Genomic DNA, 18,509 nt, shown 5'->3' on the forward strand with positions numbered 1-18,509 from the left:
GGCAAAAATGATTGTACGAGCATTGTGGGACAAGGACCAGGGCTGGGACGACCCCATTCCCGCACACCTTAAATCCACCTGGAGAGAGTGGGAGATGGAGCTCCACTCACTCCCAGGCGTTAATATGCGCCGAAGCTACTTCCCACCCACGGTGAGGCCAGAGACATGTAAAATGGACTTACACGTCTTCAGTGACGCCTCAGAGGTCGCATACGGATCAGTAGCCTACTTGCGGGCCCAAGAAAAGGGGGGAGAGATCTACACAGCATTTGTCCTCGCCCGCTCGAGAATAGCCCCACGCAAGCAACAATCTATCCCACGTCTAGAGCTCTGCGCAGCCCTAGCCGGAGCGCACCTAGCCACGCTCATCCAACGTGAGCTCACCATACCGGTGTCTAGAACAATCCTGTGGTCAGATTCCACGACAGTACTCGCCTGGATCAAATCGGACTCATGCAAGTACAAAGTCTTCGTGGGAGTCAGAGTCACCGAGATTCAAGACTTAACCGAAGAGTTAACCGGAGAAACAGAGTGGCGCTACGTTGATACAAAACAGAACCCAGCTGACGTCATCACCCGGGGGATGCCCCTGGATGACCTCACCCGTCGCAATGTCTACAGTGACGGCCCAGCATTCCTAAAGCTCCCGGAAGGAGAGTGGCCCACGCCTATCCCGAGGGAAGCCAATCAGGAGGAGGCTGAGAATAAGAAGCCTGTGTTCTGTGGATTGAGCACCGTAGCCTCCACCGACCCTAACATAGACGATTGCACGTCCATAGAGAGTGCACAACAAAGGACATTCCTGCGGCACCACCCGGAGTGTAAGTCCCTCGCTGAAATGTCAGCAGCTAACTACGAGGAAGCAGAATTGCTTCTACTGCAGCGAGCCCAGAGAGACTCGTTCCCCGATGAATTGGCCTGTCTACAGGGAGGAAAGCCCGTCCCATCCGACAGCAGATTAATTCATCTGGCCCCCGAGAGCGACGCTCATACCCTCATCAGAGTGGGTGGCCGCCTACGCAGAGCCCCCAATCTACCGGATGACATTAAATACCCGATCGTATTGAACAGCCGACACAAGGTCACAGAGCTGATTATAAAGAAATACGATGAGGATGTACATCACGCAGGAGCAGAAAGAGTCTTTGCGGAAATCAGACGTCGTTACTGGATCCTACAAGGAAGAGAGGCGGTACGACGCTTCCAGCGAACATGTCTAGACTGCCGCAAGTGGCGCGCGCAGCCCAGCATACCAAGGATGGCTGACCTTCCTCCATGTCGCCTCCGAATCGGTGACAAGCCATTCCACTCAACGGGTATGGACTGCTTTGGCCCGCTGCACATAAAGAAAGGAAAGAGAGGAACCGAGAAGCGGTGGGGTATTGTATTCAAATGCATGACCACCAGAGCGATACACATCGAGCTTCTCCCGACCATGAGCACAGACTCATTCCTTATGGCCTTCCGTAGATTCACATCACGGAAAGGAAGACCGTCTACCCTATTGTCCGATCATGGGACAAACTTCAAAGGCGGCGAAAGAGAGCTGAGAGAGAGCTTCCAAGCTATGGGCCCAGAACTTAAGACCCACCTCGCTCCAGCACAGGTTGATTTCCAATTCAACCCCCCAAACGCACCCCACTTCGGTGGCACTTGGGAACGAGAAGTGCGCTCCATAAAGACAGCCCTGTACGCAGTACTTGGGGCCCAGACTGTGGCGGAAGAAGTCCTAATGACAGTCCTCACGGAGATTGAGGGAGTACTTAACTCGAAGCCCCTCGGATATGTCTCCAGTGATGTGGCGGATATCGACCCAGTTACCCCCAACACACTCCTGATGGGGCGGCTAGATCCTGCATTACCCCAGACAATGTACCGGCCTGAAGAAGCGAACGGCCGACGAATGTGGAGGTACAGCCAAGTATTAGCCGACAAGTTTTGGAGCAGTTTCCTACTGCACTACCTACCGTCTCTACAGACCCGCCAGAAGTGGGTAAAGGAGAGAGACAATTTGACAGAAGGAACAGTCGTCATGATTATTGATCAATCACTGCCCAGAGCTATGTGGCCGGCCGGCCGCGTAAGCAAAGTGATCACCGGTGCCGACGGCAAGGTCCGAGCAGCTGAAGTGCTTGTCCAGGGTCGCACTTACACCCGTCCCGTGGCGAGGCTCATAGAACTGCCCCGACTCCCAGACACAATCGATGATGACCATGACCCTATAACCCTATGACTTTGTGAAGTTGACTGACCCCTATAGCAAACCCTTATGTGTAAATAGACAACGCGATTAATCTGTCTCTGCTTAACTGATTAGGTCTGGGACCAATCAGGGGGTGGCTGTTGTGAAGGGCCAGATTAAACCGAATATATATATTTATTATATATATATATTTAATTGTATTTGTATATTCTCTAATATTCCCTGATATCCCTTGTATATTCCTTGTACAATATGCATTGAATATCCATTCTAGCCTACTGAACATCCCATAATAGTCTCCATTCTACTATTGGTCGAGACCTTGGTGCCAGGCTGCCATACCCCCCAGACCCAGTTCAAACGTACCGCTCAACATGTACGAACAAGTCCTAGTTCCGCGTAGGAATCTGGCTACCGCACCACTAATGGGACTATTTGTTCATAGTGCGTATATATACTGCGCTACTAAAGTAGGACTTCCTTTTCAGTCCAGTTTCTTACCCTCCAATAGAGTGACAGACGTAAAGCCTCCCCACGACGCCACGTGTGGGAGTAAGGCCAAGTTCGGCCTACCATCGGTATTGAGACATCGTGTATATTAATATTTGAATAGTCATATTTGGCACTATATCGTCGAGTTGGACGTAGTCTATTAAGCTAATAATAGTCTGTTAATATATAGTGCTTCGTGCGGTGAGAATACTACCGTAGTCAGCACCCCATCGTTTCGGGCAGAAAACTGGCTGCTTATCCAGGATGATCGACCCCATGTGAGATTGCACCCGAGGAGCCCCAGAGCCGACGAGCGAGTGGACCTGTATACCGGATTATTCTACCGACGACAGCCCGCCTTCCCAGGCACGGATTATGCTTTGTATACGTTGATTATTCCATGGATAAAGACCCCCGACACTGCCGTGTGTTGGAACCCCCCCCCCTGGAGAGGACGCAAGGTGAGGAGACGCTCTGCAAGACGAGGTCGCTTCACGTCTCTCCTCCGTGGACCGGAGGACGCCGGCCCACAAAGAGTCCATCTGCTTTCATCTGCGGTCCAAGGATCGCCGGCGCATTGAACGGCACTACAGTGGGTTCACCTGGGATACCCTTGGCCGGATGAGGCAGCCGGACTCTACCCCCCCCCCCTTCCTACTCCTGTCGGCTTACAAGCGACCGGATTAACCCCCCCTAGTGTATCCAGTCTATAATCATTCAAAGTATCATTGCTGTTATTCCTTAACTATTCCAGGTCGTATATGTACCACCTGCGCCTTCAGAGATTGGACATTCTCTATTGATATACCGACGAATACTCTTGCCATAAAAGTGCATACTAATTCCCATTCATAAATGTGATTGATTTGATTAAGTGCTTGCTCTACACACCATCGCTGTGTAGAAATAAAGACCTATTTCTAATTCGTACATTTGTGTTGGATCCGTTTCATCTACGTGACAGTGTTCATCATAATATATTTATGCCGAGTACTGGGTGGCCGAATATTAAGTACAAAGGTAGTGGTAGTAAGTATCATATCTAGTAATACAGTCAGGGAATTGTACCCCTCAGTTACACTATTTATTTCCCAGGAATACGATGGTGGCCCTAGGGCTCTTTCACTTCTAATCAGGGAATGTGGCACCGTGCCGTATGGTGGTGCATTGGTGTTGATGGACCATTTGTGTGACATGCTGTGAGCTTTTTAACCCTCCCCCGATCCGTCGTCTTCCACTGTGATTGATTGGCCACCACACAGCGTGGGGAGGGGTTGCGTTATGGCAAAAGTTAGGGAAACTTGCGTTTTTTCCCCAAGCATTGTCTGATTAGATGTCAACGAGCCCTTAGTTTTCCGACGCGACCCCAGGAACACCACTTGACCAGCAAAAAAACATCTGATTGGCCAAAAACAACAGCTCCCTACGTCAACAACCAATCAGATGTGTTTGGCCTGCCAAGTGGTGTTCCTAGAGTCGCATTGGAAAACTAAAGACCACCACCGAGTTCCTCATCAAACAGTTAGTCGTTTCACATCAACATACCTTCTGTTATAGAAATGCGACGAGATCGGAAAAAACTCTTTTCTTGTTGAATCTTTAATGATATGGGTAAACTCTTCTTCATGAGCACAAAAGTGGGCAAACTGAGTTAAGGGGTGGCGAGGCGGAGAACAGACTTCTCTTTCACCTTCTTTCAGGAGAGAAAAGGCTCCATTCATGGCTGTGTGCCCAGAGCGAGGTCCACAGGGACGTTCCAGGCCTTTACTATATATCACCATAGTACCTTTTTTCTTCTCTTCACTATCCCTCACCCCCCTCCACACCCCTCGTAGTTTTGGCAGCCGTGCACGTGAAATGGATAGCTTGGGGGGGGGGGGGGGTCAGGGTAAACAAGCCAAGCTGTTATTGTTATATCTCTACAGACGTTTTAGGAACGGATGATGCGTGGCAGAAAGGGACCTGTTTCGTTCACTGTAACCCACAAAGTATTATCTTAACTTTTGTGATCCGGGGAGAAGAGGTTTGTTTTTGGTCCAGGACCCCCCCCCCCCCCCCCCCCCCCACGCTCCAATGACCCTTCCCTCTCCATGGGAATGTGCTCACGTAAATTCAGGCTATTGTTTTATTTTTGTTTTCTCGATTTGCTGAGCAACGGGCCCCAGAGACGCTTTTATGTGTGTGGAAGAATGATGTGAATATTTAGAGAGAGAGAGAGAGAGAGAGAGAGAGAGAGAGAGAGAGAGAGAGAGAGAGAGAGAGAGAGAGAGAGAGAGGGTGGGGGGAGACGGAGAGAGATAGAGAGAGGGAGAGAGAGGGTGGGGGGAGACGGAGAGAGAGAGAGAGAGGTGGAGGGAGAGTGAAGAGAGCAGAGAGAAAGCTGGAGAGAGAGCAGAGAGAGAGAGAGAGAGTGTGTTGTTCCACTTCACTAGTCAGTAGAGCTATTAAATCCTCCTGAGGGAATTCCAGCTGCAACACACACACACACACACACACACACACACACACACACACACACACACACACACACACACACACACACACACACACACACACACACACACACACACACAGATGCACACATACACACACACACAAATCAAATCAAATTTATTTGTAAGGCCCAACAACACACGTTAATGTCCCCATGGGCCGGACACGTCTTCTTTAACACATTCATGGCCAGCCATTAGATGGGCCCCAGTCTAGGAAGGCCACATTTCCATTACAAACGTTCACTGTGCGTCACGTTGTTTGTAGAGCTAAATCTATATTTTATATTATAGCTATGGGTCCAATGTCATTGTCAATTGACAGTATGAACCTTCCGTTCAATATGCCACAAAGAAATAATTTCTTCATCAATACGTTCCCGTTTTATACCGTGGTGAATATGAGTGTTATATCGGAATGATCTGGGATAATTCCTGCAAAGCTATTTATAAGGCGCTAAGCTAATAACGTTAAATCGATTGGCGTTTCTTCCCTACACAAGCTAGAGTTAAAAATCCAAATGCATATGATCGGTATTATGTTCCATCATGAATGCAGGGGGAAGTCGTTTCTGATTATTGATTACCAATAACGGCATTCGTTATTACCACAACATAGGATGAGCAGGGGGATGGCTATTAAATCCTTGCACGATCAAGTTGAAATTTACGTCAAATTGCTCTTACCTGTGGCCGGTTGGATTCCAAAAAGAATTTTCCAGTTATTTGATCGTCATCTGCTAGATCATATGGCCATTGGCTGATGCCATATTCCTTTACTGCATAATGAATTCGGCATCACAAAAAGTATTCCATGCGATCTGGTGAAGCCCTCGCTTCAGGCTAACAGAAAAGTCCGCCCGGAGCGTAAGAAAGGTGACACCAAGTCTGCAACAAGGATTACTGCATTCTCGAGACAGCGCCAATACCAGGATCTGGCCGGTACTGCACTTTCTGAGTCCCAATATGCCTTTTCCAGCCAAAATACAGCTCTGTGACATTGAATAGGATATTAAAATCGAATAAAAGAAAAAACGAGTTAAAAACGTATATATACGTGATTGGCCGTCAAGCGTCGGCATACGTGATTGGCCGGGAATGTGTTAAACAAGTCAAGAAGAAACATCACAATAGATCAAGAACAAAACAAAAACACCATAAAGTCCAAAAGAATTTTAATAAATAAATGCAACACTCCCAGACATACCCCACGCGAAGGTAAGGAAAAACTCACTAAAACCTATAGCAATAGGAAAAAATGCACCACGGGCAATGTTGAGGAGAGAAACCTTAGAAGGGCCATTCAAGGGGGGATCTCCCTTCTTCGATGTCGGTGATAGTAGTGTTGCAATAAAACAGGCAAAACAGTTGGTAAAGCATGCACTCACAAGCGTAATGAATCACAGATAAGTGCATGCAATAGCAACTGAACATTTTGAAAGATTAAAAATAGAGCTGATGGCGGATCTATTTGAGGCAAGGGGGCATCGCATCCTCCCGGTCATCATCACGGGACGTCCAACACTCCGGTCATCACTACGAGACAGCCGGAGACAAGGAGACAGGGGGGGGCGCAGAGAGGGTCACATCCTCCCGGTCATTATCACGGGACGTCCAACACTCCGGTCATCACTACGAGACAGCCGGAGATAGGTGGACAGGCGTTAGACAGTTTGCGTGATTGTGATGGGCGGACATAGCAATAGATACAAGCATATATGTGAATAGAATAGATATATGTAGTAAGCATATTATGTGAATAGAATAGAAGTACTTAAACCAGCAATGAACTCCACGTCTAAACCACGTTCACAGACCACGGACAGAAGACGGTAAGAAGCTGATCCATGGCCTCGGTGGTGCACGTAGAACAGTCACTGCAATCTTGGCCAAGACCCAGAGACATCCACCACCTTGGTCAACACTACGAGACAACCACTCAGAGAGATGGGGGGGGGGGGGTTAGAGAGTTTGTAGTGGGCGGAGATGGAGCAATAAATACATGTAGTGAGCATATGCATACATGGTGAAGGTAGAATCAAAGTATATAAGAAAATTGTGAAATTGAGTAATAGATAGAACTACTGCAAGTGTATGTGTATACAGGATGAGATAGAAGACAATAGCTCAGGGCCGTATGCCCTTGGGGGCAGGACAAACCACTCAGAATTGGTCAGGGCAGAGCAGGTAAGGTTCAGCACTGCAGGCCAGACAGAAGGGGGTATGAAGCTGTTCCATGGGACCGGTTGAGACAGAGACAGAGGTTAAAAGGTTCTCCAATGTCTGCAGAAAAGCAGACATGGGAGCAAATAGACATCCTAACTAAACTAGACAGATTAATCTAAGGTTCAGTCCCCGACCAGGTGAGATCAGGGTAGGTTGAAGGAGAGAGAGAAAAGATGGGTCTTAAGCAGGGATTTAAAAGCTTCGACAGAGCAGGTAATTTGTTCCACAGGTAGGGAGCGTGGTAGACAAAGGCTCTGTGGCCGGAGGATTTCTTTTTAACCCTAGGAATCGACAGAAGCCCCGCATTTTGTGAGCGCAGAGCACGAGCGGGCGAGTATCAAGAGATGAGATCGGATAGATAGAGCGGTGCGAGCCCATTTAAAATTTTGTAGGTGAGGAGTAGCACTTTAAAGTCAGATCTGGCTTGAATAGGAAGCCAGTGTAAGGTGGACAAAACTGGTGTGATGTGATAAACATTTTTGTTTTAGTTAGTATCCGTGCAGCCGCATTTTGCACGAGTTGAAGATTTTTGATGCTTGAATTAGGTAGGCCTGAAAAAAGTACAGTAGTCTAGACGTGATGAGATAAAAGCATGAATTAGGGTTTCAGCATCAGCCAGAGTTAAAATGGGTCGAATTTTTGCGATATTACGAAGATGGAAGAAGGCAATTTTGGTGACATTTCTTATACGTGCATTAAATGAGAGGGAGGAATACAAAATTACTGAGGGATTTTTTATGGTGGAGCTCTGAGATACATGACAAGTATCAAACACAGATTCACACACACACACACAGACGCATGCAAGCACACGTGCCACACACATCAGGGTTGGGTTCGATTCAATCTATTCAAAATGTAAACAGAAATCGCTGGATTTGACAGAACCTTAATTCTCAGTTATTTTGTCAATAGCTCATGCTGAAGGTTTTTCAATGTTTGAATTTGAATAAAAATCCACTTCATGAATTGGAAGTGAATCAAGTCCACTTCATGAATTGGAAGTGGACTCTGTGTGAATCAAGTCCAGCTCTGACAAGCATGCACACACAAAAACACGTTCAGTACTATTTTGAAGGACCTTTCCATGACTGCATCTATTGCCTAAGCTTCTAACAACCAAAAACACCTTAACCCTTATCCTAGCCTTGACCCATATAAAATGTTTGAGAATGTAATTTAGAAAATTGCCAACAATCTCAAGCCCCGGGTCAATTTCAGTTCCAGTTAGACACTGAATCACACTTGCCATCACCATGCAATCCGATATGATTTTTTATTAAAAAAAATCTGGACAGTCTATGTATTTGCAGTCGTAAAATCAATACAAATCACTTGGGAGTGTGAACGTGTGTACTAGAAAGTACACAACCTCCACTGTCTTTAACTCTGAGTCAACACAACACTCTTAACGTACCATGATCTTTAGATAATAAAGTTTGAAAACATTGTTCCCCTGAAAACTTTATATGGTTCTTCGTCTGAGGGACTCAGTTAAAATCGGTTGGATTATCTAACATGCATGGTTTTTGAAACACCTAAGCTGATATTGTGATATATATAGTTAGCAGAAGAAAAGTCCTTCTCAATATTATGATGTTTATTTTTGTTTGACCTAGCTGCTGTATTGTCTGTTTCAGAGCGAATGGAAACGGCCAACAAGCAGCTGGCTGCTAAAGATTGTGATGGCTCTGAAGACAACCGCAAAACCATCTCTCAGCTGCTCGCTCAGAGTGGGTACCACACACACAGGCCTGGGACATTCAACACACCCCTAAAGCATACCTCAGGGAGAGTGTCAGAGCTTCTTCTGGTCCATATCCTTCACCTGATCTTAACCCTTAGTCATGGTCATGCTCGGATAACTGTGATAATAACTGATAATAACACTGATAATAACTAATAATAACACTGATAATAACTGATCATAACTCTAATAACTGATAATAACTAATAATAACTGATAATAATTTATTATAACTTGATAATTACTCTAGAGTAAATTTTGATCCTCTTTACCAGACATTTATATTCACTATTCACATGACGGTTTATGCATTCGTTCTTTCTTTCTTTCTTTGTTTCTTAAGTAACCCTTAAAATCGAAGGGTTGGTGGTTCGAATCCCGCTCAAGCCCATGTCCATCCCACTGCCGTTGTGTCCTTGGGCAAGACACTTAACCTACTTGCCTCGTATGAATGTGTATGCATGTGAATGAATGTTGGTGGTGGTCGGAGGGGCCGTAGGCGATGATTATTCGCCACGCTTCCGTGAGTCTGCCTCAGGGCAGCTCTGGCTGCAATTGTAGCTTACCACCACCGGTATGACTGTGTATGAACAAGTAATGGACTCTGTGAAGCGCTCTGGGTCTCATGAAGAGCGCTATATAAATCCAAGTCATTATTATTATTATTATTATTATTATTATTATTATTATTATTATTATTATTATTATTATTATTATTATTATTATTATTATTATTATTATTATTATTATTATTATTATTATTAAAATAGCTTATTGGTCTAAATGTCTTAATTGACACGGGCACTGGGTACCGGCTAGCATGACCCAGTGGTTTGAATGAGGAATGCTATAAATGCTGACTAAGTGTCTGGCAAACGATGATACCAGATAACAATAACACTAGACTAAATTAATAAATGTCAAGTTATTTCTTTAAGTGGAAAGCACTTCTTTCTTTCTTTCTTTCTTTCTTTCTTTCTTTTCTTTCTTTCTTTCTTTCTTTCTTTCTTTCTTTCTTTCTTTCTTTCTTTCTTTCTTTCTTTCTTTCTTTCTTTCTTTCTTTCTTTCTTTCTTTTTAATTGGTACATGTAAACTGGGGGGGTGGCAGGAGGCACTGTCACGTCTGAACAAACAGTTCATTGTTCATTGTCACAGAGCTGTCAAGCAATCCTAGCTGAAAATAGGGTTCAGGGATTTCCCCAACTTGTTACACTGACAGCCCAACAATGACAATGGAATTCAAGTCAGTTTCAATTTCTCAACAGTCAGCAGTTTTCCCCCAGTTGTGTTGTTCATACGAATCATTTGGAATGTGAATGTTCTCTATATAGAGCTAAAAGTAAACAACCTCTATGTCTTAAAGGAACACTCCAACATTACGGGCCGTGTGCTTACGGTCTTCTCCAGAGTCAGTCAATAGGATAGTCTAGATAGGATAGATACCAATTTCCTCTCTTTGCGTTCAGTAGTAAGCTATCTGACTGCAAGCTAGCCTAGCTTAGCACAAATTAATGGAAGTCCCTGTCCTAGCTTAAAACTCCAGAAGAGGTGTTTTTGGCCTGCTATATGTTTGATGTGTGTGTGTGTGTGTGTGTGTGTGTGTGTGTGTGTGTGTGTGTGTGTGTGTGTGTGTGTGTGTGTGTGTGTGTGTGTGTGTGTGTGTGTGTGTGTGTGTGTGTGTGTGTGTGTGTGTGTGTGTGTGTGTGTGTGTGTGTGTGTGTGTGTGTGTGTGTGTGTGTGTGTGTGTGTGTGTGTGTGTGTGTGTGTGTGTGTGTGTGTGTGTGTGTGTGTGTGTGTGTGTGTGTGTGTGTGTGTGTGCGTGCGTGTGCGTGTGTGTGCATCTGCCAGACAAAGACAAGGTGCGTGAGAAGGAGAAGCTAGAGATCGAGCTGAGCGCACAGCGCTCCGCTACGGAGGACCAGAGGAGGCACGTCGAGATCAGAGACCAAGCGCTCAACAACGCCCAGGCCAAAGTAGTGAAGTTAGAGGAAGAGGTAAGAGAACGCTCCAAATGTACTGTTAAAGGCCCAGTCAGTGATCCAAATGTAAACAAATGAGTAGCCCAACCGCCAGAAATAAGAAACAAGATTGGAGACGCGTTTCTATACTAAAATACAAGGACTAACGGGTAAATATGAGTTTTTAATTGTATTTGGTGTATATTGTGGCTGTAAATGGTTTGTTTACATTGGTAATGTTTGTGAACCCTGGAGTAAAACAGACCTACAGTATGTTCTGACTTTACCAAAGGGTTAAGAAATATAGTATATAAATAGTTTTATTTTTCAAACTCTTAAAGAGTGTATAAAATATGTGTTTTGCACATCAAAAAAGGAAACAAGCAGTGCTCTTTCGCCTAGAGGTCGTTGTTTGACAGCATTACAGATCCTACCTTTAATGTGCACGTACATGCTCCTGTGGAGGAACAAATGTTATTGTCGTTCAGGTTCCCTAAAGGAAGGCCCCCTCCCTCTTAATAGGGGACAGAGCCTCGTCGTGATGTGATCACAATCTTGAACGAACCATTTGAAGACATATCACTGTTTTTAAATGGCTCCAAGATGTTAGTCTGTGGACCATGACATTTTGCTGACTTTGCTGTGTTTTTGTTTTGTTCTGTATGTATGTGTATGCCCCCTGGTGGCAAACTATAGGAATGACCTCTTTGTCTTGTCAAGGTTAAAAGTAGAAACCGTGTTTCTATCTGCTAATATAAGCATGTTCAATGTTTCCCTGTTCTGTTGGTGTGGTGGTTGGGGTATTTATAATTTTTTTACCCCTTCCACATGATTCTCAGTTTCTGTTTTGGTTTTGGTTCAACTGCAGCTTGCAGCACTAAAACTCTTATAATTTGGATATTTATTTGACTAAGAAACAGTTGTAAACATTGACCTTGTTTTTGTATTTGAGAGAGAATTGGGCTTAATGTATTTCTTTAATTTGACAGTTTCTTTAGCAATTCAGACCCACCGCTGCTAAGTTTATAATAAGAAAAACATTGCTCCTCAGTTGATGATCTTGCTGCTGACGCATATTCAGTGTCCTTGATTGATATGCAAGTTATGTTGTTATTCTAGTAGGCTGAAATTCCTTTGGAAAAAACCTTCTAAAAGAAAACAAATATTAGATTAGGCCAGCCGGTTCCCTTCTCTCATCTTAAGATCAACAACACAGAGGAAACCACAGTCTCCTCAAAGAGAAACCATTCTTCCTCTTCCTCTAGTCAGTCCTATTTGTAGTCGGTACAATAAGAAGGACGTGAAAAGGACATGATATGGTCACCATGGTTACCGTCCAGGAAACAGATCAGAAACAGTCATGACCTTCGGCCCAAAACGCCACACTCCTACGCAGAAAGTCGGTACTACGTTCCACTGTCAAAACATCTCTGCCCAAAGCGGAAGTAAACTAACCGCTGCTACTTATACTCATATTATCTTCGCTTAACATATTTAATAGATACTATTATATTAAATATCCCCATATATTTTTGGTTCTACTTTATAAATAAGTAACTGAAGATTTGTTAAAAGGAGAGATCTAGCCTCTGTGTGGGCTTGGGCTTGTCCAAAACCTCCCTCTATCAATCAGTCCTCCCCATCCCTCCTTCCATCCCCTGTGAAAAACCTGCTCCTTGCCAACCACACCGCCGCTGCCCCGCGGCCTGGCTGAGGCCCCCTGGCTGAGGCCGGGGCCCAGAGGAACAGAGGGCCAGTTAACCGGAGGGGGAAATGGGCTGCACACTGCAAACAATCTCCGTCTCAACAAGTCATTTAATCTTGTACCGAGTCTCATTTTCTTGATGGGGGTAATGGGGTGATTTGCCAATGGGGCTGAGGTCATTTCACTTCCAATTTCCAGTTTCAAGGATTTTCTCAAAATGAGGAAAGTTATCTTGAAACAGAAGGACATTGTCAATTTTTTCAAGAAATTCCTTGTAACCTTGGAATTATTTTGGATTGGAACAAAAGGCATAATCTCAGTTCATTTAGCAGATTTCACTTGTTTAATGAAAATAAGAGCAATAAAAGCTATTTTATTGACAAAATGGGAAAAACCAGCAGTCAACTAGCATTGCCAGATTTTTAGTTCCTAGTGCCATTGAGCTCGGTAGACTGCAATTCTGGGGGTGAAATTGCAACATTGTTGCATTTATCATTTTCTTTCGGCTAACTTTCACACTGCACTTTGTGAAGCGCACTAAACATTGTAAACAAATGGTCACATGGTCGAAACGGCCACTCAGAATATTACTACTAGATTCAACTGAACTAAACAAGGCCGGTGTGAAAGTGCCCCTTAACTGACAGGCATAGATATAAATGGTAAATGGCAAATGGCTGCATTTATAATATTGCGCTTTTATCCAAAGCGCTTTACAATTTGTTCCCCACATTTTTACCCATTCACTCACACATTTACACACCGATGGCAGAGGCAACCATGCAAGGTGCCAACCTGCTCATCGGGAGCAATTAGGGGTTAAGTGTCTAGACACAGTGGACTGAGGCATAAACTCAGGTTTAAAATGTCTGCCTCAAGGTCATAGCAAATAGGTGGCTTCCTGTCCAAAGATGTACCACTCTGCAGACGCTGATGATGTGTGGAGTTGTACTTTGGCTGAACGTACAGTCTTTTCTGGAGCTCGGCACACAGATCACTCAGTTCCTGGCTGCGAAATGATGGAGGCTTCACTTCCCACACAGACAGCCACCAGCACTGCCCGTCTTGCGTCCAACAACTGTAAACATATATATACTGTATATATGAACTGTACACAATACACACTTTAGTGTAACTGAAAAGTTTATTCATATTGGCCAACCCAAAAACCGTACCCTTTTTCTCCTCGATTGACCCGTGCTGCGCTCTTCGTGGCCTCAGCCTGTGGTGCTTGATCTGGCTGGTTGAACCTGAAGTTCCTACTACAGTCTCATAGTAGGTTTTACAAGACACTGGATAATGAGAAGAAAGAAACAGTCTCACTGTTCACCATGGGATGTAGACACAAAGCTTCAAATTACAGCTATAGGTCTACTCTATGCTATTTGGAGACTTACATTGAATTGTAGCATGATCCACATCATGCATGTCTGGACTTGCAGCTACTGCAGCCACCAAGTAAGATGTAACACTTTTGTTATGCGGCTCCTACTCTGTAAAGGGAAAATGATAATTACTAACTGGCGATATAACTTTACACAATAGATAAGTTAAAATGGAGAGAGAGAGAGAGAGAGAGAGAGAGAGAGAGAGAGAGAGAGAGAGAGAGAGAGAGAGAGAGAGAGAGAGACCCTTTGAGTGATGTATGAGCAACTACAATGGGGGCTCAGTGGAGCACATGTGTCCGTGGCATGCTATGTAGTTGGTGCATGGCATGTTACGTATGTTATGTCATCTGTTGTGTCCTTTTCAGGATGTGTGTGAGTCTTTCATGAAGTTTGTGGTTTTCATTGAGATTGATGTCCCCTTAGCATAACCAAGTTGTTTACAATAGAAAACGCTACATACGTGGCTAGACACCATATACACACCATATAGACAGAGAGAGAGAGATACAGAGAGAGAGAGAGACAGAGAGATACAGGGAGAGGGAGAGAAAGTAGAGGAACCAAAACCCAAGAATGTTACTCTCTTATATGTATGTGTTATACTTGAGATGAGATGTAACGATACAAATCTTGAAAAACCTTGAATGCTCTTAATCTCGTCCTCATTGACTGACACACTGTTTTTCCATCTTTACTCCCTGGCGCCAGCGTTATTGACGATTTTCACGATGTTTGCGCACTAGGGGTGTAACGATGCGACCTCACAACGATTCGATTACGATTATTCAGGCAACGATTCAATGCATCATGAAATCTCTCCCCAAACATTTTTTAATACACAAATGTGGCTGGGGGAACTGATTCACTCAGCATGAATAACTATAGGTCAATAAAAACAAGACACAAAAAAAACATTAAAAAATATATATAATAATCTTATTTTTTTTTATTAATTTCAATTATAATCGATTCTAACATTAAAATCGATGCATTTCGATTAATCGATGCATCGTTACACCCCTATTGCGTACCCATCATATATTCTATATTATAGCTATGGAGACAATAGTATGGCTCATTTGACAGGCACTATTTATACAACAGTGCCAACAGGGAAAAAACGGTTTATTTCTACATACCTTCTTCGTGTGCTATCCCACGCAAAAAATCGTCCCGTTTCACAATAATCCAGGCTGGTTCTCTGGATCGTGAGATATAGTGTTTTGTGCGGGTCCTACTAATCACCACAAAGTACCAGAAAATACCCCAAAGTATACCCCAAAGTACCCCAAAATACCCCCAAAGTACCCCAAAATACCCTAAAATATCCCCAAAGTACCCCAAAATAGGTGCTAGCCTGCTCATTGGGAGCAATTTGGGGTTCAGTGTCTTGCCCAAGGACACTTATTTATTTTTGAAGTATTCTACAATCTTATATGTGATGTAACATGTGTGGTTATTCTATTCTGATTAACCTTTTATTGCCTGTAAAGCACTTTGTGATTTTAATCTGGAAAAGCGCTATATAAATAAAATTTACCTTTACCTTACTTCGGCATGTGAACAGAAGGAGCTGGGATTCAAACCAATGACCAAACCATTGACCATATGATCATTAGTTGACCTGCTCTACCTCTGAGCCAGTATTTTGTGGTACATTGAGGTATACTTTGGAGAACATTGAGGTTCTTTGGGGTATTTCGTGATACTTTTGGTATTTTAGGGTATACTTTGGGGTATACTTTGGGATATTTTGGGGTATTTTGGGGTATTTTCTGGTACTTTGGGGTATTTTAGGGTATTTTGAGGTATACTTTGGGGTACTTTGGGGTATTTTAGGGTACATTGGGGTATTTTGGGGTATACTTTGGGGTATTTTGGGGTACTTTAGGGTATTTTCTGGTACTTTGTGGTGATTAGTAGGACCCTTTTGTGCGCATATGCGCAAATCGTGCGGGTTGCTCGTCTGAAACCTATATTATTTCCAGGTCAAAGGTAAACACGACCATATTATGTTTCTTCACAAAGCCATCAAGGGGGGGGGGTCGTTTTCCGATGCTGCTATCATTACAAAAGCATGTTTTATGATGGAATTTGGTAAAAGACGTTACCTTTGTCAGCAGGTACTCCACTCTTGCTCCAAGTGTCTTGGATCAGAACAGGATCAATAAATATAACGTTAGGTGCCCGTTAGCAGCGCCAGGGTAACGTTAAATCCAGGAACGTACATCCAAACAGCCCGTTTGAAAATACTAGAATCTAACATGTCTATTTTATCTCTTATCTTATTTGTTTTTCTTGTTGTTACTATACACAGATCTTTTATGTATTTTATTATATATATTTTTTCAATTTTATTACTTACTTTTATTTTTTTTCCATCCTTTCCTTGTACAGTGTCCTTGAGTCTGAGAAAGGCGCTTCTCTCTTAAAATTCAATCTATTATTATTATTATTAACATGTCTGTTTGTGCTCGGGGCCGACTATACCACAGAGCAGAATAGGTTACCTCCGAGTCCTCTGCCGGTTTGACTATAGTATTTTTACCAGAAGTGCTGAGTCCAATGTAGTCTGGTGAAAACGCACGTTATCATCCATAAGTGTGATCGTTTTGTCTTCTTCTTCATAATCTCCAATAGTTTGTGATCGCCATTGCTCTGGAGTGTCTCAACTCCGGCGGCGACTAATCTGGCCAGCAGTGAGTGAGAAACCCCCCTCCCCCCACAGTAAACTAGCCCAGTTCAAAAGGTAGGCGATACTGCCACCTATCGGGATTCGATCGTCATTTCAATTCTAAGTTAATCAGAGGTCACAGAAAGACTCACAAAGGTCTGCGTGAGTGTTTAGAATAATAATAATAATAATCAAAAAAGGCTAAACGGAGGAAAAAAAAAAAAAAAAAAGAGATATCTCATTTTTGGCGCTCAAGCGTTGGCTTTCAGAAAAACGAGATATCTCGTTTTTGGCGCTCAATGAGTTAAGCTGCCACCCAGTTTCCTATCAAATCACAAGACAGTGACATTGGTTCAAACATGTTATATTGTTTTGTATTCAGTGAGACGAGACCGTGACCAAACTCTGCCTCAAGCAATATACCTGTCAGCGTTACTGTGTACACACTTCAATCTAATGCAGACGTTTGCATGCAATTCAATCACCAATGCAAGTTATTACCGCAATTCTGGGATCTTGCGCACAGCGTTTCCTCTTGGCCTCGTCCGCTGGTGGTCTGTTCCAAAGCCGTCGTTCAACTCTCGAGCGCATCAAGTCTCCGGTCCACACGCTCACCTGACTCCAGCTGTGCAGTCTGTTCCATATTCTATGCTATTTACCTCGAGAGCCCGCTGACGGCAGTAAAAGTCAGTTTGGTCCGTTCATCTTCCATTGCATCATACTGACTAGACCCAAGGGGAAAGATGCACTGGATGAAAAATTATATTTTTGGGCCAGCGAATGCCTGCAGGGAAGGGGATTACCAGGCTGCTCCGCTCCCATTCATATGTGCCAATGATTGACTTGAACGAACACAAGGTAGCTGAGGGAGCAGTGGGTGAAACGCTGGGGCTGAGTGATGACAAGACCCAGAGAGGTGCCTCATTTGCAATTTGTTGTTTTATTGGCTTATAAGTTGTGATTTGATATTTATAAAATCAAAGGCCTATCAATATGATGTATATTTATATAATCACACACACATATATATATACATTTTGATATATTATATGTAATTACGGTGATGTACTGTGATAATAAAAAAAAAGGCCCACTAGTTTTAAAACTGCATACTCCTTGTCACGAAGTAAGACCAAATTTATTCAAATAAAATACATTTTATTGACTCAACGAAATGAAAAAGCACATGGAACACAATTCAAAGTCAATGTCACACATTATACATGGAAGGTAAATCACTGCTTCCTCTACAAGCTCCCCGAAACAATACAATACAGTAAGACAACACTAAAGAAATATGTTGAGGCCCACATATAAACTTAACTTAAAGTAAAATACAAATATTGCTGTGACGCCCTGACTAATGAAGTATGTATCTGAGATGAGGAACGGGGGGGGGGGGGGGATTAAGCCGTTTAGTTAAGCCGTTTAGTGTTAGCCGCTTCCTCCACAGATAATACTAGATTATGTTTCAGAGTGATGTGCACATTCCTATGGCCTCCTGAATAAATGGGTCCCGTCTAGAATATGATGGCGGTCTTTTTTTTGTATCCACCGTTTCTCCTTATTTTTCTATTTTTCTCCCATCCCAATTTTGTGTTTCCAATTCTCCCCTCCCCTGTCT

At 43.6% G+C, this 18,509-nt stretch overlaps 1 protein-coding gene across 3 annotated transcripts in view; it reads left to right on the forward strand.

The window, feature by feature from the left end:
* The window catches only part of amot (angiomotin), a 121,319-nt gene that overhangs the window by 76,314 nt on the left and 26,496 nt on the right, over positions 1–18,509 (forward strand). For all 3 annotated transcript variants that reach the window (XM_084320862.1, XM_084320863.1, XM_084320864.1), the window contains 2 exons: positions 9,054–9,146; positions 11,009–11,154. In XM_084320862.1, coding sequence (XP_084176988.1) covers positions 9,054–9,146; positions 11,009–11,154 — 239 coding nt within the window. The remainder of the gene's footprint in view (positions 1–9,053; positions 9,147–11,008; positions 11,155–18,509) is intronic.

The sequence above is a fragment of the Notolepis coatsorum genome (assembly GCF_963971535.1).
Source record: "Notolepis coatsorum genome assembly, chromosome: 8".
NCBI classification, from domain to species: domain Eukaryota; kingdom Metazoa; phylum Chordata; class Actinopteri; order Aulopiformes; family Paralepididae; genus Notolepis; species Notolepis coatsorum.